We start from the raw sequence: 20,601 nt of genomic DNA, 5'->3' as shown, positions 1-20,601 counted from the left end.
TAAATATAAAAAGGTGACTGACTGATCTATCAACGCACAGCCCAACTATTGTATGTATTTTTAATTTAACGAGACAAAAGGCGTGTATTTTAAAAATTATGGCCGCTAGGCTATGGTCTATAATGTAAACCCCATACAAAGAAAAATACATTTTCGAATATTGATGTCACTGCGTCTAAATATTTGTATGAAAAAGTTATATGAGACACGAAATCGGCACCCTGGTTACATTACCACATGTCTTCTGAATACATTATTATGAATCATAGCGACCTTGAGTCGCTGGTGACGGATCGCATGCGCAGGCGACACACGTAAAGTTCTGTCATTTGTTTATGTCTACTTATGTAGCCCACGATATGTAGGTCAACGGCCAAAAACGACGACACAATACTTATTTAGGTAGAAAGAATCATATTTTTTTTAAATCTGCTGAAAATATGATTTTTAATATGCAGATTTTAGAAAATATAATAACTTTTATAATATTGGAAAGAAAATCTCATAAGACATTCTCCTATCTAAGAAACAATACCTAAATTTGGATCTCAACAAAAACTTTCAAGATGTTCTACTATAAAGCGATGGGAAATAAATGTCCGATTCGTTTTTTGTTACTTACCAACAATAAATTGAACGTTACATTTATAAGAAGAAATAGGTACTATTACACAATAACGCGTTGATGTCTTTTGTATGGAGAGAAGAACTGACTCAATGTGTGTTATTGAGCTAATTTCAGAATGATTTTATAAATATTTAATCCATTATAATATACATGGCAAATCTATAAGACATGATATACTTTTTTTGGGTAAATTACTGTTTGTACGTGCTATTTTCAAGAACCGTTTTGTTGTGTATGACAGATACATTCATGAGGAAGCTTAGAGGCTATTCTAAATATCAAAATTCTCAAGTAAGTCAAGCTTACGAGGTACAGGTAGCGTACTATAAATTAAATAATGTATTATCAAGTCCGTTACCTCATTCAACTCCAAACTCTATCGACTGTGTAATAATTAATACCATTTAAAGAAAGAAAATTTTGGGCAACGTGTTGGATCAGTTAAGTAATTATTTCTCCTTTTGAAACGACAATTGGGTCAGAAATCCTAAAACAATCTATAACGAGAGAAAGCGCCGATGTGGCCCGATATGGCAGGGTTGCTCACACGACGACGCCGTATTAGCTAATGTTATTGTATTGCCGTTTGGTAATCTGGTTCTCAGTCTAGAAGCAGGCTCTTCAAATGTAGTATAGTCAAACTATGTTATAAAATAATTTATTCCAAATTCTATTCTAATGAGATAATATAGATCAACAAAGAAGAGAAAAGATCACCCGAGGGAGGGTATTATTTTACTTGACAAATAGGGTACAAGATTGAAAAAGAAATTAGATGTGAAACATTCTGCTTGAAAAATGAATACGAAATATTACGTAACAAGAATTTCATCCTATTCATCCACAAAGTTTTAATTGTTCTATTTTGCTCCAATATAACAAACTTCGCAAGGTAACAGCAATTGAAACCGAATTTTTCACAAAGCATATTTGAAGTTACAATATATGTTATTCGGAATTGCACTAGTCATCATCAAGTAAAAAAATTAAAATGTATTGGTTTACTGATATTTTTACTGAAAATGAAATTAACATAAAATTACAATTCAACGCTTTTGCAACAATAAAAATCTTGAAATTCGTAGTACTTTGTATTAATACCCTAAGTAGCAAGATCCGCGTGTACGGCCTCGATTTTTCCTCATTGCCTAATGCGTAGTAAGAACTCATTTATGAATGAAGCCAAGGGTTGGTCAATGGAATCACAGACGTCATCACCCTATACCAAGTTGGCTGTCGATGATTTCGATATCGCTACCAAGCTTATACATTTGGCGATTACCAATAGTTATCGTTCCAAATAAGAGTTTTTAGGTAGGAGTCTGCGTCAAAAGTCTTACAAAATCTTGGTGCGTGCATCTTTGCGTTGGTCGAAGTATAAAGCGAAGTGGTGGTGGATTTGAGAGTCATTCGGACGCAAACAGTGCGCCGGTGAAGTGGTGAAAGCATCTTAGTTTATTGAAGTGATATACTTGACAAGGATTACTGGCAGAAAAGTAAGTTTCCGGTGTTTTGAAATAAAGACAGTGATATACACAAACAATACCAACAGTATATACGGCTACATCAGCATTACAAGACACAAAGTTTGTACTTATATGTTAGTTACATTTTATTTAAAATAATAGAGTATCGAAGAAAATTCAATATCAAATTTTATTGAAATTACAAATTTTGAATATAAGTCATAATATTACAAAATGTCACTTATAAATACACTCGCGAACAAGTTCTAATTTGTTTTAATTGTATAGTGATATATTTTTTAGTAAACTGATTTTATTAACGTAACTTATGCTTTGATCATTCGTACCAAGAGCACTAAATAACGACCTTATTTACTTTAACATCAAGCCCAATGTATTTTGAACCTATATAATTTAATCCTTAGCCGTTACTTTTCACTTTCACCCCCCACGCTGTCGCTCTCTGGCACACACTAACAAGCTCACAGGTACAGTAACAGGACTATTGCATAAAGTGTTATACAATAACAAAGACCGATGCAACATTACTTGCATATTACTGCACCTATTTGTACTTGCAATTACTTGAACAGTGATAAACGCTTTTAAAATAAAAAAATAAAAAAATAAACGCTCTCACTTTTCCTTTAAGTTACTACTAACTCACCATAAAAGCAGCAGTTTCCATAACTTTCTTAAAGGTGATTAAAAGTCAAGCGCTCAAAGTCAAGGAAACATTCAGTTTTCTCATACTTTCTGCCTTATTATTGCGATGTACAATGCACTCAATGGTATCTTTATTCCGATCTTTAACACACATACAATAGGAGAAATTTGCATATTAGTGGAATCGTAATAAGCTTAGCTGGTGTTGTAACGGTTGCATAAAGTAAACAAGATATCTACGAGTTATATAATAAAGTAACCGAAATGAGGCACCGCCAACCACGCCGGCTCCGCCGACACTGACACCAATAACACTTTCTTTACAATAACAATAGGTGACACAAATAGCTCTCATCAAAAATCGTAAAGACCGGATAATCTTCAAAATAATCACCTTGTCCTCGCAAAGCCTATGTCACAATTTCTTGTGCTAGAGCAATCTCCGATGCATTTCTTCCTGATTCACACAGAACCTTATGCGAAATTTAGCCTTATGCGAAGCTTTTTCCCACGGCTTCGCACGCGTGTATTTCAGTTCTTAAAAGGAATCGAAGTAAAATTTGAGTTATTCTTTTATCGGGTATTGTAAGACTGGTAAAATTTATTTATTACTATGATTCAAATTCGTAATTTTGTCATTTTGTCATCTTTAGTTCAATTCTTCGTTTCCCGCTACGATATCCGCTACGTGTCTTGTTCCGAAAATTATCCTGTCCCGTTTCCTACAAATTGTCTCATGTATTTTTCAGCAACGTGCCCCAACCCATTTACCGCTAGCTCAGTGCCCCACTCCCGCTTCTTTATTCCTTCGGTCGCCATATAAAAAGACCTGAAGGTCACCCTGAACCATCATGGGACTGCATGAGGTGTTCTAGATTTTCGATTTTTATACCTCAACAGAAAATGCTCATCAGGCTGAACAACTTTTGTTAAGGCGTCATTTCTATATTTCCTATAGTTTAGCTGGGCCATCGTAGTTCTCCATCTGGTGTTCCAGTTATCAATATACCCTATATGTTGCCCAGGCCTAAAGTTTCATTCGAATCCGTCCAGTAGTTCCGGAGATTAGCGGTACAAACAGACATACAGACAAACAGACAGATTTTTTTTTTCAGATTCTTACTTTATTACTACCACTCTATCGCCTAATTTTGTTTTTATGTAAATATATTATATTTAATGTACAGAATTTTTTTTCTACTGTTTTATTATATGTATTGACAGATAAGAGTTTTATTTAATAAATCCCTATGGATTTATTTAATAAATTAAATTATATATTAATTAAATATCTCTATAGATATTTAAAAAATATCAATACATATACTTAATATTTTCATTTTAATACTATTGTTATAATAATAAGACAGTAGGCAGCCGCGACTTTACCTGCATGTCTCAAACTTATATTTCTCTATAATAACAAAATCCCCATGATATGTAAGCAATTCTCGCACACATGACTGCCTCCAGCGTCTCAGTACGCTGACATTATGGAGGGTTACGCAACGATTGTCTGTCCGCGAAAGTAAAAGTGATTCTCCGCCTACTTCGGTTTCGAAACGATGACATGTTTTGCTAAATAAGGATTTAATTATATCTAATTTATATTCAAAACAACACAACTATGGACATTAGTCATCAAAATTATCTCACTTTTAGCATAAAAAAGGAAAATTTCTGTGATTCACTCACTATTAAATATGTACTGATTTATTACTTTTCTCTTTCCAGGATGCGGTGGTTCACAATCGTTTGTATATTCCTGCCATTGATATTAGCCAACACGTCAGCAGAATGGTCTTGGGGAGAAAAATCAGAAGATCAAAGCGATGCTCTTAAAGAACAAAAATCGAGCCAATTATTAGAAGGAGAGGAAAAGGCTCCAGAAGCGGAAGACAAAAACTTTGATTCTAACAGCACTGTTCTTGATGACATAGTCGATGAACTTGTCAGCAACAAACAAGGCAGGAGTTTAGGTGGTTTCGACGTATACAGCGATCCCTCGATCAAGGAAGCCTTGGACGGTGGTGATGACTCTGAAGCCAGAAACCTAATTAAAGAACGTCTTTGCACATTAGGACTCATTGAAGTAAACACATTATAATAATTATAACTTTTTAATTTTTAAATATAATTATTTAAAAATGCATAAATATTGAAATTACATTGCTTTAATACATAATGTTGAATCACGTTATGCTAACTCCACTGCTACGATGTTGTTATTAACATTTTTTTTTCATATATTTCCAGTGCGAAGAAGATACACAGGAGAAGCGTTATTTGTCACCCGACGAAGTTATTTATGCACAACCTGTTGACATAAAACCAGTTGGTAAACCTATCGCTTCAATCCCAGTACGTGGACCGCCCAGAGCATACGGACCACCGAAACCCATGCCGTACCCTTCACGGCCACAGAAAATTCCCCCTAAGAGAATCGGCTACGGTAGTAATTACAGACCAGGTTTTTCTGATAAATACGGCAGCAACTTCCAGTTTGCACAGGGTAATGGTGCATACAGCGGACATGATTCAAATTACGTTACTAAGCCTCCTACGTATGCTAATGAATCTCCATACACATTTGACAACTCCAAACCAAGCTACAACAAGGGTCCCCTTTCTCAATCGTCTTCTAAAACCGAAACAGTCGTTCAACAACATGTGCACCATCACTATGTCCATGGCGATGGAGACAAAGACCCAAAAGTCATAATTAAACCCGTTGCTATTCCAGTAGGATCTGTTGGTCATTTGGGATTGGGATCTGCCGGTAACTTAGAATCCCAGGGTAACTACGCTTCTCAATCATTTGGCCAACAATCTTCTGATATTATAACGGCAGGTGGAGCTGATTTTAGTGGACTGAGTTCTGGTAGTTTTAATTCTGGAGGATTTAAACCAATGACTGGTGGTTATATAGAAAACAAACCTATTTATGAAGCAGATACTATTTATGGATCCCAGTACGGCCATGAAGGTTTTAATAAAGGTAACGGTAATCTTCATGCGCAGTCGTTACCAAAACCCTACCCAAACAACGGTTTTGAAGATCAAAAATATGGCAATTCTTTGGGTGCCTACGGTACACAACATTCTGAATTTTACAAAAAGGAACTGAACGTCGGGTCAACAAATAACTTGCATAATCAAGGACCGGCGACGTTCGGCCAAAATAACTTATATCAAGAAAATTATCATGACGCCAAGGCTCAAAGGTTTGAATGTGTGTGTGTCAATTACGATCAATGCCCCAGCCAGGAAATAATCGGCCGTAGAGATGATCTATATTTACCTATTGATCCTCGCAACAAAGGTAGTGAAATCACTGCTCTTACTGATGAACAACTAGACAACTTGACAAAATCTTCAGAAGTGAAGTCAGATGATAAAAATACGACAGAAACAGAAATTAAGAAAATTAGCAAACGCGACGCCAAGGACGATAACGTTACGGAAGCCACTAAAGAAATTGAACCGGTAAGTTTTCAAATTCCATTTAAAACACACTTATGATAATATCTAACATGAATGAATTTGTGTGATATATGTGTACCTACTAGGCCATATATATGCTATACATCAATCAAATACTTATACTTTACCGATGACATTCACAATTCCCTAATCCCTTAAACTCCTTTCAAACTACATCATATAAAACGGGGGTGACATATATGTTGCATTCGGGCAAGGTCATCTTAATTCATAAATTTAGAAAGTCCGATTGTAACAGCTTGCCAAAGTATCACTAAACATAGGGCACTGACATAGACCTAACATTAAACAGAAAAAGTTTCATTTACTACATATATGAATATTACTACAGCGCCTCATTGGATTGGCCGGCTACGGCGGCAATGGCGGCAATAGCAACAAACAAGTGCAGCCTACGTTTGGTGTGTCTTTTGGGTTGCCCCAACCATCCTATAACGGTTATCCTATAAATCCTTTCCACTCTAATCCTATTTACAACCCATATGGACCTGCTTTAAATAGTGGTGGTCTAAATTTAGGTTTGGTTTCTGTAAATCCATTATTATCAGTTCAAGTAACAAAAAATGATTACGGAGACAAAGTAATTAAACCCTTCGTCAACTTACACGTAACGCCAAATGAGCACGTCGTGAACAAAATAGGTCACTTATTCCATGAAAAGAAACTTTATTTGCTGAATAAGCATGAGCACTTTCATCATCATAATCCATATCATTTTGACCACCATCACAAACCAATCCCACCACCTCACTTTGCACCGCCTCCTCACTATCCCATACACCACGGCCCACCAATCTACTCTCCACATTACACACATTATAGGCATCCAGTGCAACCATATAAAGTTGCTCATGCACCCGTTCACGATGATGATTATTATGATGACGAGGATAATAGTGGTCATTATGACGATAATGTAGACTATAATCATTATCCAGGGGCTTTTCACGGCCATGGTTTTGAAAGATCAGCAAATATTACAGCAACCGATAGGCAGGCTAATTATGCAAATCGATACGATTATTCCCGATCCTTACCCCTTCCTCAAAATGGCTCTGGGGCAAACCGGGGAGGCAAATCCATACGATTCCCAGACAACAGAAAGAAGAGAGAAATTAGTACTAAAGCAAATCCTATAGACATTATTGAAGAGGTAATTTTTATCAACTAAAATGACTTTTTAATATTAAATAAATTGATCCTTAAAACTAACAAGATTGTACTTTTTAACTTTCAGCGTCAGGGTTACTTCGGACAACCTTCAGTTCAACAATGCAGACCTAACCAGGTCTGTTGCCGCAGACCTTTAAGGCCACAAGCTGGAAACAGAGGTCAATGTGGTTTAAGACACTCCCAAGGTATAAATGGAAGGATCAAGACCCCGTCATACGTCGATGGCGAAAGTGAATTTGGGGAATATCCCTGGCAAGCAGCTATTCTCAAAAAGGATCCTAAAGAATCAGTCTATGTATGTGGCGGAACGCTAATCGATGGTCTTCACATCATAACTGCTGCCCATTGCATCAAGTCGTGAGTATCCAAAATTAATTTATATATGAACGAAGTGACGAAACGAAACTATACCAAAGTATACTTATATTAGCTCTTTCTTCCAGATACAAAGGATTCGAATTGAGAGTTCGTCTTGGAGAGTGGGATGTTAACCGTGACGTTGAATTCTATCCTTACATCGAAAGAGATGTTATTTCCGTACATGTTCACCCGCTCTACTACGCTGGGACGTTGGACAACGACCTAGCCATACTGAAACTGGATCATCCCGTTGAATGGACCAAATATCCGCATATCAGCCCGGCTTGCCTTCCCGACAAATACACTGACTACTCTGGACAGAGGTGTTGGACTACTGGCTGGGGCAAGGACGCATTCGGCGACTTCGGAAAATATCAAAACATCCTCAAAGAAGTCGACGTCCCCATTCTTCCTCATGGTCAATGTCAACAACAATTGAGACAAACTAGATTGGGTTATAACTACGAACTGAGTCAAGGCTTCCTTTGCGCTGGTGGCGAAGAAGGGAAGGATGCGTGTAAGGGAGACGGTGGCGGTCCGTTGGTGTGCGAGCGAGGAGGCACGTGGCAGCTGGTGGGAGTGGTGTCGTGGGGCATCGGCTGCGGCCAAGTTGGAGTACCCGGCGTCTATGTGAAAGTTGCTCACTACCTGGACTGGATCTCACAAGTGACTGGAAAGTTTGCGCCTTACTAACAGACAATACAGGACTGAATATAATAATTACATATTATATTTATTTTAATGTAGACATATTTAATAAGTATTTATAATTTATTATGACATTACTTTGGATGGTAATATCCAGAGATACCGAGTAATTGCGTATGCAGATTTTGTAAAAAATAAATTCTGAAATTAAACGCTTTTTTTTCTTCTAACCCATTGGTAATCATGGAACCATGAAATTAGTAGATACTCCATCATGGAACATCATGGAAAGCAAAACATTTATATGCAAAACACAAAACCTTATTTCACTTAGACATAAAAATGACTTATCGTATGTCAGTAATATATTTACTGTACTGGGTTACGATTACAACCAAATTTCTTTGGCATTACATAGCGATTTTTTAAAAGGGGAAAGATTATACAAATTTACTCCATCAATTAACCATACAAATAAACATGGCTGGCAAATCCTCCGACCGCAAGAAGGGGAAAGATGCCAAGTCTACTACGAACGAAGTGGCGGACACCCTGGCGACCTTCCAGCTCCCTGACAGTTTGTCATGTTCCGAGGTGGAGTTCCCAGTGCTAATGACAAGGAGCAACAAGGCTAGCTGGAGGCAAATAGTGGAGGAGCACGAGCAAAGAATGCAAGAACTGAAGGAGTATAGCGAAAGTAAAAAGGAACCGATTGTGAAGGCACCGTTCCTTAGTAAGCATCTAATTACTTGAATAGTTAATGGAAATGGTAAGATAAAATTTGCATTATATTTATCGTGAAACTAAAAAAACGTTAAGTGTTCAAAACATCCCCAATATTTTGTACTCTTAACGTTTTTTTATGGCACAGAGTCATGTTTTGCAGAGTTGGTAATGTAGAGAAGTGTAGAACTTATCTAACCTTTTATTATATAGGTAGTACAACTATAAAATAAGAATATCTACGTCCTTTCTACGCAAATGTTTCCTTTGAAAACATGACAATCGTTGTCTACATGAAACATATCAATTCGCGTATACAAAATCTGTTGTTGTTACAAGCACCAGATACGTCCATCTGTACAGCCAAATTTCAAATTAACTACCCTCATAATTTTACGATTAAAATTCAGTGCGAATTTAAACTTATCTAAATATTATGGTAAACTTTCTAAATTCGAATCAAACTCGCGCTATCGATACCACTGAATAAGAAGTGACTCGATTTTTTTTCTTTAGAAACAGAATGCGATTACATAAAGAATGAAGTATTCGTCCATCTCTTGCCTGCTCTCACGGAAACTCTAAACAAAGCGAAGATTTGGGAAGCACTTATAAGACAGAAATGCTTTTTCAATGGCATTGATCATATCAGTCAGGTATGTGTTATGCCGGCTACACACTATCGTCCAACTTCAGACAGTTACCGACGCCGACAATGTCACATGACAAAAAGAAAAAATATCTACCTCAAGGAAATATTTGCAATATACGTCTAAATATATATATATATATTTTCCTATTACCACCACCACACACACACATATATATATATATATATATATATATATATATATATATATATATATATATATATATATGTGTGTGTGTGTGTGTGTATATATACCTAAGCAAGCAAACAGGCACGCGGGAATCATCCAGGCATCCTCCTGATGGGAAATGGTCACCGCAGACTATGGACGCCTGCAATACCAAGGGTTTTGTTGTTCAATACCATGAAAAATTTGGCTGGCGTGATATTAATCGAGGCTAACGACCTCTAGATTAGTAGCCAAGGGCTGTAAGGCATCAATTGCAGCCCGAGATATTTGATGCGCACGAGCGCAGCGAGGGCGCCTATAGTTCGAGGGAGCAATTGATGCTAACACCCGAGCTAACTACTCTGTTTTATATGTCGATTGTGAGGTAAGTAGAAAACAACGTAATTATAAAAAATCCCAAAAATAATATTTAAAGTAAAAGTTCTATTTTCGCCTTTTTTCATTAAGAACAAACAAGATCTTTTTTTTTTTTTTGAAGAACTAAATTGATCTTCGCCGTTCAATACCTATTTAAAATTGATAACTACCTACCTATTATATTTATACGAAGACAAGGCTGGATAGCGAAGCCACCTCTTTGATCATTGGCTGAATGAATGATGTCTATTGCCAGTATGATGGTTAGATGTACGCGAACTTTTTGAAACAATGAAATATTTTTTTATTACTTAGGGTAATAATGTAGCTAGAAAAGCCCTAGGGCGGCCTAGGGCCTAGCTACATTATTACCCTAGAGCGCTAATTGGTCACCTACAAGCCCCATTTGGGGGTAATAAGACCTAACAAAGAGAGACGAATAAGAGAGATGTAAAATCTTAACTATTTTGCCTTAACCATCATATCAATGAAGACTTTATATTGTTGCATGTGTATATGTGTGCCAGCGAACAGACCACAAATTTATCTAAATTAAAGCCAACTCAAGATTGGAAAACATCCCTATCTCATTTCAGGTCTTATGGAACAACAATCCACGTTATCAAGAAAGAAAACACAATAACTGGCACTTATTCAATATGCCTTGGGTCAGAGATTATTTAAAAAAACAGTGAGTACATTTAACTTTTATATTTGTCAACAGCAACAGCACATCAACCTACCCAAATTCATTGCAAATTCACCCCAATTACTAATAAGTTTCAGGTCAAGTAGCAGGTAAGATTAAACATTGTTAGCAGGCTATTGAACATCAATTTATTTATGTGCTCGTTACAGTCCGCGACCATATTACCCTAAGTCCTGGCTGTGGCCTGAGGAGTATGCTGCCACAGTCATACAGAAAACTGTCCGACAATACTTTGTGCAGCGAGACGAGGAGGTGCAAGAAATGAGGGACTTCTGGAGGGTGAGACTTGCAAATATATAGTACCACTGTAGTACGAGTATATGTATACTTATAACCCAAAGATCCGTTTTGGCCCGCGTGATGTGCCGCTGAGATATGCTCTATTCCATTTTCCAAAAGAAACTCTCATAAAAAATTTCATGGGAACGAACTGAAAAATATTCTCGGAAATTTGAATATTTCCGGACGTTCCCACGCATTATTGAAAATTTCGAGAATGGCACATCGTGAAACCTAAGACAATTGCCCCAATAATGAGAAAATCAATCAAGGATGGTTAGCCATGAAAAAATAATTATACGTCAGTCTAGTAATCACTACGTACCTATTTCTATATATCTGAATAGAAAACAGTGAAATACAAAACAAAATAGAAACTAAGTTATAATGTTAGTTGTAAGATGATTTGCAAATAAATAATCTAATTGTAAATTATTCAGTATAAAAACATCTCCCGGAGGAAAACAGAGACCTCGGTACTAAGGATTTATTTATTTCTTACAGAAATTGGAGCTGGAGCGCGATTTATGCCCAGAAATGGAATTCAATCCATTCCTCGCGAAAAAGTTTGCGTCTTCCACACATTTCCGTAATAAATTGTAACCACAGCCAATTTATTATATTGCCAAAGATATTCTTTAGATAAACATCTAAATGTTTATCTAAAGAAAATATTATATAATCATGAAATGATACCATATAGCCAAAAGTATACTATGACACTATCAAAGACAGTCCTCATTAAAAGATTCAAATTGTGAGTTTTACTTATATTTCAACATTCTACCTATTAAATTTAACAATGACTACATTGTATTTTATTTATAACGGTATTCCTTCATACAATGAGGGGCTAACAGGTTTCCCGAGACCCATGGTGAATTTTACTGTTGCCTCCTCTCCTGGCTTGGCGATCCTTCGGACTCTATTTGTGGTGTGTTTGTAGCCAAGTGGCATAACAAACTCCTTCACAGGCTGAAAATTACAAATGTTTAAATTTTGTTTGTTATCTCTATAATATCTACTTATTGTATGGCAGAAATTAGTCACTGATACATTTAAATTTATAGTCATGCAGAAAATTTGAATTTATAGTAATATATAGTCAGATATACCTAAATAATTTAGAGACAGATATTTGACAGCTTCAGGTAATTAAAATCCTGTAATTTTCAATATGAGAATGTATTATGAGTAACAAAACTTCATGCATATGAAAGTAGCTATGTAGTTATAACTAAAACATACTAATAAAAGATTGGTATTTTCATTTGTAGTCATCAATCATGGATCTATTTGATGAAAGTGGAAAAAGATACATCAATTGATCTTCAAGATGGATTTTAGTGGACATAGGGGAAATTTGGCACAGAGACAAATGCTATTGTAAGAGTAACATAGGCAACTATTTTCATTGTTGTTTTACCCAAGCTGGATGGACCCTAGTTTTAAATAAAAAGCAAAAGTGCTATATTATACTGTGCTTGTATGTAACCTACATGCAAGACATTACATCCATACTAATATTATAAATGAGAAAGTCTATCTGTCTGTTCTGCTTTCATGGCTAAACTGCTGGACCGATTTTGATGAAATTTGGTATGCATGTAGTTAAAGACAAGTTCATCTTTTTTTCCAAAAATCCACCCCCAAATGACTATAATGGGGGTTGAAAGTTTGTAAGAAAATCATCTGTTCTGCTTTCACAGATAAATTCACATAGGCGAAGCCATGGGCAAGAGCTAGTAATTGATAAGTTCTTGGTCATACCTCTAAACCTTTTTTTTCATGATCTTGAACTATAAATGTCTTCATTAAGGGAGGCATTTCAATTTCTCTCGGAAGGACCACATCAGGAAAATAGTGCTCATTTTTTATTTTAGCAAATAATTTTGCTTCTTCATTCTTCGGAATCAGTTTGTAATCAGTTTTATAAGAAGTTCGATAAATTTCTGTCAAATTTGGTAATTTGTGTCCTCTGAATGTCTTTTCAACCCATACTCGGACTCTTCGTCGTTCCTGAAAAATGGAAAAATATAAACTTTTCTTAGTCTGTAAAAGATGAGAAATATAGTCACAGTAAATAGGTATGGACAAATCAAACAGATAGTTTCATATTTATACTTTACTTTTAGAAATAATTCAATGTATTGCCCTCAATTCGCCGCAGTAAAGTAAACTCTTTGATGCGTTTACGGAATATTGTAACAGATTGTGCAGATAAGCAGATCCATGTGTTATGAAATGCTAGAATCTGTACCTACCTCGTCCGGGCATGTCTCCACTTTCACTATTTTCATAAAACTAGGTTCAGGATAACGCTCAAATACAGAACGAACGATTATTCTGCCAATGCCTAAATTCTTTAAGCTTCCAACTATTTCCCACAAAGTCTTGCCTTTAAAATCCGTGGTTCTACCAACATATTTGATCACCGTTGAACTAGTAGAAGACATGGTGACTATGTTTCAATTAGGTAATTTATTCGTGTAAAATAAAACCTTAATTTTATAAAATTCAATTTAAGGCACTGCAAGATTCCGAAGCTGAGCTCAATCAAATGTGGCAGCAGGCCAGGCAACCAAAAGACAATGACATGCCAGCCAAGTGTATTATGACAATGACATTAGCCATTTACCATAGTATCGAACTAAAGCAAAGACAATAGTTGTTATTCGTATAAGATCTATTTACTATGCTGCTGAGTTTAAAACTGCTCTCAGCCATGCGTTTCATAACCGAATGCCACCTAAGGTTCAACAGTAACAAAATGAGACGGACGAATAACAAAATGAGATAGAAGATTTCCAAGGTACTTACATTCCACTTCGCGTCCCAATCCGAATAATTTCATACATAGTTAGTGACCGATTGGGCAGGTTTGGTTGGGCACGTAATGATGGACAAAAAATATCGGCGGCTGTCTCGTTTTTATGCAAAGCTCAGAGCAGATGGCAGTACTGTATAACTAAGGTACACAAACTTGGAGGCAAAAAATGCCAATTTTCAATATTGTTGCAGATTTACGACCAAAAATACATTCTATGCAATCGTGGTGCGAGTTTAAAGGTAAAAGGGAAGGATTTAGTGGATTATCCTGAAAATAATAACACTATTTTAGGTTGTTCTGCATTATTTGGTCAACTGTGACAGATTACACAATACCCCAGTAACTGTGGTCATAAACTGATATAAACGTGATTTCGACTGAAGATCTTACCTGTGATGAAGTCCATATTTTAATAAGTCTTCACGTGTGAAGTGTTCCGAGGGTTTTTTCGACCGTTTATTGGCTCGAAAATTTTACAACGTGAGGCGTATCCTATAGTTTCGAAGTTTTTTATCTTATAGAAAACGATTTTTCCCAATATTTCGGCACACGTATATGCTACATTGTTGTATATTTTCACAAACGAATACTTACATTATAAAATTATTAATAAAATACTCTAAAATAAACGTTTTAATCAACATAGCAAAGGCAAAGCTTTGTGTACCTAACATACAGTGCTGTACTCTGGCGGGATAAATGTGCAGTAGCTCCCTATTTATACAGTATACACATTTCTTTCTTGTCAGAACGAAATTGAAGTTATGACGGGGTCTATATCCCACACAAGGAACAATTCATCTATTAAAGCTACACTCGTGTATTAAAGCTACTTTCATAGCATAATGTCTTACGCATTATTGTTATGGGGTAATGCAGCTGATATAGGAAAAAAAATGTTTTACAGAAACGAGCAATTCGTTTTATTTATGGGCTTAAGATTCACAGGATTCCTTGCGAGAATTGTTCAAATCGATAAATATTATGACTGTTGCATCTCAGTCATCATCTTCGACGTACTTATTTTTCTTAAATCTAACTTACACCTGTATAAAACATTGAGCGATGTTAACAGTGTAAACACTCGTAATAGGCTTAAACTTTGTATAAACAGATTCCGACTTAAAAAGGTTAAGCGATCTTTCGTGGCTCAGTGTAAAATTGTTCAATAAACTCCCTATAGAGGCTATTAACTTGCCATTGCTAATGCTTATTACACAATTAGCGACTATTTAAATGATAAAAAAAACTTGGACCCTTCCTAAAACTTCTACCTCTCACACTTGATCTTACCTTTATAATTATATATACATTTTAATTACATATTTATTGTAAATATTTTGACATTTATTTGTAAAACATATACATGATTTGTGATCTTCAAGTGTTTGGAAGGTATCTATTATGTCAGATTATGGAGGTCGTTCGGAAATACTAGTAGTTTGTAGCTTTGGTAAATATCATTTAATTTAGAATATGACGTGAAAAACTGCCTGTGAAGGCCTAATTTCTGAATAAATGATTTGATTTTGAAATCGGTGTGTACGACCTCTATTCCTTTGTGTGGAGTGGAGTCGGACATTTAGTTCAGGGAACATCGAGATAGATTAGGTAGGATGACTCATACCTGCGTAAAATGGTCAACGGATGAACCGTTGGTAAGTTTTAATAAAGAATATTAATTTATATTACATCTAAACCCTGGGACTGGCGGACGGACTGGCATTGGGCGTTGGAGACAGAGAAAGAAAATATAATGGCGCCATTAGGCCATTATATTTTCTTTATCCAAGTAGGAAGTTTTTAATAGAGAATAATTATTTAGATTAGGTACTTACCTAGAACTTAATTTTTACATGAACGAGGAGGATACGTATAGGACGGACGGATCATGGAAGGAAACTGAAAAAGTTGGTACGAACGGAAGAGACGTAGAGATACACACTGTGGGTACACGAGATGAGTTACATTAGTACATGACGCACAAGAGACAGGTACGACTAAGTATTGTGTGCCATTTGTGCCAATATTTTATAATATATATTTTTTAATAAAACAAAAAAGGAAAAAATCAACTTCAATTTATTTGCAATTTCTTATATTGTTACTATGGAATTTTCGCAATACAAATGTTGTAAAATATTATTACAATAGACAACAGTTATTAAATTTTAAATGCAGATTAATTATTAATAAAACAATGTCATGGAGTAGTCAAATTGTCTACAATTATTGTTCGATCTGTGGTTTTGATTATCAATTTTAATTGCTAAAAGAACATTTCTTGATACATTACAAGCTGAATTTCTACAAGTATTCTATATTTTACTACGAGGGTTTTATATTGAACTAGGATTTTTAATCCAAATTTACAATAAGCCCTAATTTTAAATAGTCCAGGCAAGTTTTAGGCATTTCAATACAACTATTACAAACATGCTATAATCATAACAATAAAATTTTGTTAAGAATATAATTAGTTCCTATGACTTAATGCCATGACATTGAACATTCCATTTCTATGGTCAGGGCTTGAATACGTTATTTAAAATTACGTTTTCAAAACGTTTTTTCTTGCAGTTCGATTCGCAACAAAAACGAAATCGGACATTTTTCAAAAAAGCTGTTTAAAATTGTTCAAAGTTCGTCTCACAAAAAATGCAACTATGCAAATTCTAGAAAACACATTTTATTATTAAACGAAAACATATTATTTATCGAAAACGTTTCGTAAAATATACCCATAGCCGAGCCCTGCCTATGGCTTTAAAATCACTGTCCATTATTAACGACACAAAATAATTATTTTAACACAAATTTAGTATCATGTATGTATACCATAAGCGATTCCGACTTCTAAATTAACAATTACGTAATTTGGATAAATTAATCACGCATTCCAATAGCAATTCACCTTTGGTGGTGTATTCCGTATACCATTTCTAAGTTAGGATTATAGTGCATTTGCAGCACATTAAAAAAGCAAAGAGGCAGACAGCGAGCACAGCCTCTGCTTGCGTTCGCGCCCGCCTCTTTTGAGAAGCTATCCTTCTGTCATCGGAAGTTTCCATTTCTACGCAACCTGCCATCATAACATAGCATCTGTAGGATATTAGCCCACACAAATTCAATTATACAGTTTAATATATCATATCATTCCCTAAATAAAACCTCATTATATCTAGTTTGTTAGAGGCATTAGTAGTGTAGTCTATGGAAACGACCAATCTGTAATTTCCTACTGTTATTACTGTACAGCAGTCACATTCCGTTGGCAAATAATTAAAATAAATAATATTTAATTTAGCTATCAATTGCCTATACCAACCGGAACGGGCTTCGTGAACACGCAGGTGGTGAATAACAAGTCCATTCTTACAAAGGCCCATATAAGTTACAACGGCCCACGATTACACATTATACTAAATCTAAGCGATTGCAATAATAATAATAATTTAAGACAAATATTTACACATCACCGATAATCCTCATTTAAATAAGAACTTAAATAAGAAAAATAATTTAAGATAGTCGGGACATACTATGTATACACTATAATAATAGGAATCAGTCATTCATTGTCAACAGCGCTCGATCTTTAGCCGATGTCGTCTCGTAAAACATCCTCCGTGGGAAGCGTCAGGCGGGCGGCGGCCGAGCCGAGCTGAGGATGCCGGTCGTCACACGAGGTCGGTCATCGTGGTCGTGCTTTATGAAGGTTATTGTATCCTAGAAGTGAGCACGGGGCGTGCGGGCCGCAGCCGGGAGCGGGGTCGGGCGCTCGCCGCCGCCGCCTAGGTCGTGTCCCGCACATACGTCGCGATGCGGACCTCGTCGATCACGCGCGTCCATTCCAGGGCATACGAGTCTGGGTCTTCCAAGTAATATGTACGATTTGGCTGCAACAGAGAAAAACGACATTGTTAATCATAAGTCGGAGTACGGAAATATTTTAATTATGTACAACTTTATTGTCAAAACAAAAGGGAACAAATATAAATGACTCACAGTGTGCACTAAAAATATTCTAAAGTTCTTTGCTTCGACGCGCAGTTCAGACGACCACGGGATTTCCCCCTTGAGCACCATATTGACAGGATCTACGTAGAAGAGCCGCGGGCCCGTAGTCAGCAGCAGCATGCGGCGCCGTGGGAACAGTCCCTTTCTTTTGTCAACTTGTCCTTGTTTTAAAATCAGTTCACCGTCCACAAACTGGTGCCATTTATTTTCTCGTGCTTGAATTTCAAGTCGACGGCGCTTTTCTTCAGGACTAATATCCAGAATACCTGTAAAGCAAGATTAAATCAAATAAACGGTTGCTATTATTAAAACGGATACATTAGATCTTATAAAACAATTACAAAGGAGGAGGCTCGGATGCCGTTGTATTTTTCGAACGATTTCGATTTGAGAAATATTTGATGTTAGTTTATCAAGAACTGAACGTTATTAATATCATTTTTGGGCTATAATCTGCTGAATGCAGCCACGTCTGCAGATTGAATCGTAAAAATAACAAAAAAATCTAATTCCGTTTTTGTTCTGAACAAATATCGCAAATCAAACTCAAAGAACTAATAAAAACTTTACCGTTTCCCTTAGTTCATGACAATGCTAAAAAGTATAATGTGCTAATTTCAGTAGGAAAAATAAATGTTTTTCATTGACCTGAAATATTACCGATATAAATATATTTTATATTTCCAAGTAGCGTAATTAAATTACAAACTTAGGCGTGCTGTCACTCGCGTTGTGTGGGTGGAAAATAAACTAACAGTTTATTATTACCAATGAGATAAATTTACTAAACATTTAATCATGTTGACGAATGCGTTAACAATGCAGTGCGGTCATACAGCGAGCGCTAAGTCAGCTGATCATAAGGTTGTTATTAATAAAGAACTGGGCAGTGGCGGCGGTTGCGAGTCATTCATGATTTCATGTCATGTGCAAGCGGCTGTGAGCGTGGAACTCGGCGCCGCGCGCGCGGACGCTGACGTCATATCTACTATAGGACCGTAAATGAAGAACGGAGGACGTCCGCTCTGAATTATGAATAGCTACGAACGCAATGACGCAGCCCCGCGAGTGCAACATATATATCTTTAACATAAAAAAAACGTCAACATCGAGATAGCAAAGACCGTAAAAGCAGAACATTACATACTCGGTTCATTTATGAATTGAGAAGCGTATAAATTTGCCAAGAAGTTAGGTCACGGACGGTACAATTGCCTCTTACTCGTCGCTTCACTGCACTCGCTAGACTCTTTGTATTTGTCTGTATCGATGTTCCAGAACAACATGATTACAATACCTAACAGTAACATTTGAAGGTGATTTGTAAATTTATAAAAATAAGTCATTTTACCTTTTGATGTATTCAAATCGAACTCCCACAGGCGTAACAGCTGTTTGTTGTCCAATCCTGGTTCTAGATGATCGGGTATATTGTACTCCTCTTCAAATGAACCGCCCGGTAAATATGGGCTGATTGTGGGTGGAGTTTGGTCTAATAGATTGTCCCAATCTATCCCCGCAAAAAACGGATGACTTCGAATACTTTGATAGGTATCTCCAGAGTCGTCAGCTCCGATTCTCTTACTATGGTCTAAGACTAATAATTTTTCAACAAGATCTTTAGCATCAGCTGGGAATCCTTCCGGGAATTCATATTCCAATTTCAATATTTTCTGGAATATTAGAAACTCTGTAGCTGCCCTAAATGGGGGTAATCCTGATATCATCTGGTAAATAATACAGCCGAAAGCCCACAAGTCGGATGTACGGGTGTCCACACAATTGTGCAACAATTCAGGACTTACATATTGAGGTGTACCCACAAAACTTATTTTGCGCGTACGTTCATCGTTCTCATTATCTTCTGGAACAGTTTGTGCTGTTCTAATTTCTTCTGGATCCATAATTTTTGCGGTGCCAAAATCAGCAATCCTCAAATGCATATTTTCATCTAACAATATATTTTCTGGTTTCAAATCACGGTGAATGATTCCTTTCGCATGCATTTTTTCTAGCGCCAATAATAATTCAGCGGCATAATATTTTGCTACATTTATTTCAAAAGAACCAACTTCGTTAATTTTTGCCAGGAGCTCGCCGTTCTTCGCATAGGACAAAACAAAATATAATCTCTCTTCATCTTGGAAAGTGCAATATAATTTTACAAAACCATGTGGAACGTTGAACAGCATATTCAATGCATCTTTCTCTCGTTTTATGTATTCCCTCTTCTTTTTCCGGATAATATGCAGTTTTTCGCACACTTTAACTGAAAAATAAAGAACGTAAATATAAATACAGACGAAAACCAAACAAATTTATAGTATAAGTAAGTGCCGAGACATATAAATGAATTTGAAAAGAATAAAGCACTCAGACAGTAACCAAATTTTGTGTAG

General features: G+C 36.2%; 4 protein-coding genes across 7 annotated transcripts in view; 2 read left to right on the top strand and 2 right to left on the bottom strand.

The window, feature by feature from the left end:
- The first annotated feature begins 2,010 nt into the window (after positions 1-2,010).
- On the top strand, positions 2,011-8,657 carry LOC128672966 (uncharacterized protein). Of its 2 annotated transcripts, XM_053750506.1 has the most exons (6): positions 2,011-2,124; positions 4,495-4,852; positions 5,017-6,246; positions 6,596-7,417; positions 7,502-7,794; positions 7,881-8,657. In XM_053750506.1, the coding sequence occupies exons 2-6, from the start codon at positions 4,496-4,498 to the stop codon at positions 8,488-8,490; spliced, it is 3,312 nt and encodes a 1,103-aa protein (XP_053606481.1). In that variant the 5' UTR covers positions 2,011-2,124; position 4,495; the 3' UTR covers positions 8,491-8,657. The 2 variants fall into 2 exon arrangements, with proteins under 2 accessions (XP_053606481.1, XP_053606482.1); XM_053750507.1 differs by lacking the exon at positions 6,596-7,417.
- Positions 8,658-8,711: 54 nt separating this feature from the next.
- LOC128672967 (IQ domain-containing protein K-like) lies at positions 8,712-12,161 on the top strand. The gene is made up of 5 exons (XM_053750508.2): positions 8,712-9,178; positions 9,685-9,824; positions 10,961-11,055; positions 11,223-11,352; positions 11,857-12,161. Exons 1-5 carry the CDS (start codon positions 8,926-8,928, stop codon positions 11,953-11,955), a joined length of 717 nt encoding a protein of 238 aa, XP_053606483.1. The 5' UTR covers positions 8,712-8,925; the 3' UTR covers positions 11,956-12,161.
- mRpS34 (mitochondrial ribosomal protein S34) lies at positions 12,108-13,939 on the bottom strand. Of its 2 annotated transcripts, none has more exons than XM_053750509.2 (3): positions 13,617-13,936; positions 13,123-13,371; positions 12,108-12,327 (listed from the first exon to the last, which is right to left on the bottom strand). In XM_053750509.2, the coding sequence occupies exons 1-3, from the start codon at positions 13,806-13,808 to the stop codon at positions 12,175-12,177; spliced, it is 594 nt and encodes a 197-aa protein (XP_053606484.1). In that variant the 5' UTR covers positions 13,809-13,936; the 3' UTR covers positions 12,108-12,174. The 2 variants fall into 2 exon arrangements, with proteins under 2 accessions (XP_053606484.1, XP_053606487.1); XM_053750512.2 differs by lacking the exon at positions 12,108-12,327 and adding an exon at positions 12,462-12,515 and having other exon boundaries at positions 13,617-13,939.
- A 2,307-nt stretch (positions 13,940-16,246) lies between these two features.
- Pdk1 (Phosphoinositide-dependent kinase 1) overlaps positions 16,247-20,601 on the bottom strand; it is a 59,636-nt gene continuing 55,281 nt past the window's right edge. For both annotated transcript variants that reach the window (XM_053750395.1, XM_053750394.1), the window contains 3 exons: positions 19,554-20,471; positions 18,191-18,468; positions 16,247-18,081 (listed from right to left, as the gene is read on the bottom strand). In XM_053750395.1, the coding sequence (XP_053606370.1) occupies positions 17,977-18,081; positions 18,191-18,468; positions 19,554-20,471 (1,301 nt within the window). In that variant the 3' untranslated portion in view covers positions 16,247-17,976. The remainder of the gene's footprint in view (positions 18,082-18,190; positions 18,469-19,553; positions 20,472-20,601) is intronic.

This window comes from Plodia interpunctella, chromosome 10 (genome assembly GCF_027563975.2).
Source record: "Plodia interpunctella isolate USDA-ARS_2022_Savannah chromosome 10, ilPloInte3.2, whole genome shotgun sequence".
In the NCBI taxonomy this organism is placed as follows: Eukaryota; Metazoa; Arthropoda; class Insecta; order Lepidoptera; family Pyralidae; genus Plodia; species Plodia interpunctella.
Note: the sequence above shows the minus strand (reverse complement) of the source record. Positions and strands in the feature narration are given on the sequence as shown.

Coding starts and splice junctions, on each gene's coding strand:
- LOC128672966 (XM_053750506.1), top strand. CDS start 4,496: ATGCGGTGGTTCACAATCGTTTGTATATTCCTGCCATTGATATTAGCC. Junction 6,247..6,595: donor CCACTAAAGAAATTGAACCG/GTAAGTTTTCAA, acceptor ATATTACTACAG/CGCCTCATTGGATTGGCCGG. Junction 7,795..7,880: donor GCTGCCCATTGCATCAAGTC/GTGAGTATCCAA, acceptor TCTTTCTTCCAG/ATACAAAGGATTCGAATTGA.
- LOC128672967 (XM_053750508.2), top strand. CDS start 8,926: ATGGCTGGCAAATCCTCCGACCGCAAGAAGGGGAAAGATGCCAAGTCT. Junction 9,825..10,960: donor GCATTGATCATATCAGTCAG/GTATGTGTTATG, acceptor ATCTCATTTCAG/GTCTTATGGAACAACAATCC. Junction 11,056..11,222: donor AGAGATTATTTAAAAAAACA/GTGAGTACATTT, acceptor TGCTCGTTACAG/TCCGCGACCATATTACCCTA.
- mRpS34 (XM_053750509.2), bottom strand. CDS start 13,808: ATGTCTTCTACTAGTTCAACGGTGATCAAATATGTTGGTAGAACCACG. Junction 13,372..13,616: donor TGGAGACATGCCCGGACGAG/GTAGGTACAGAT, acceptor TCCATTTTTCAG/GAACGACGAAGAGTCCGAGT. Junction 12,328..13,122: donor ATGAAAAAAAAGGTTTAGAG/GTATGACCAAGA, acceptor TGTAATTTTCAG/CCTGTGAAGGAGTTTGTTAT.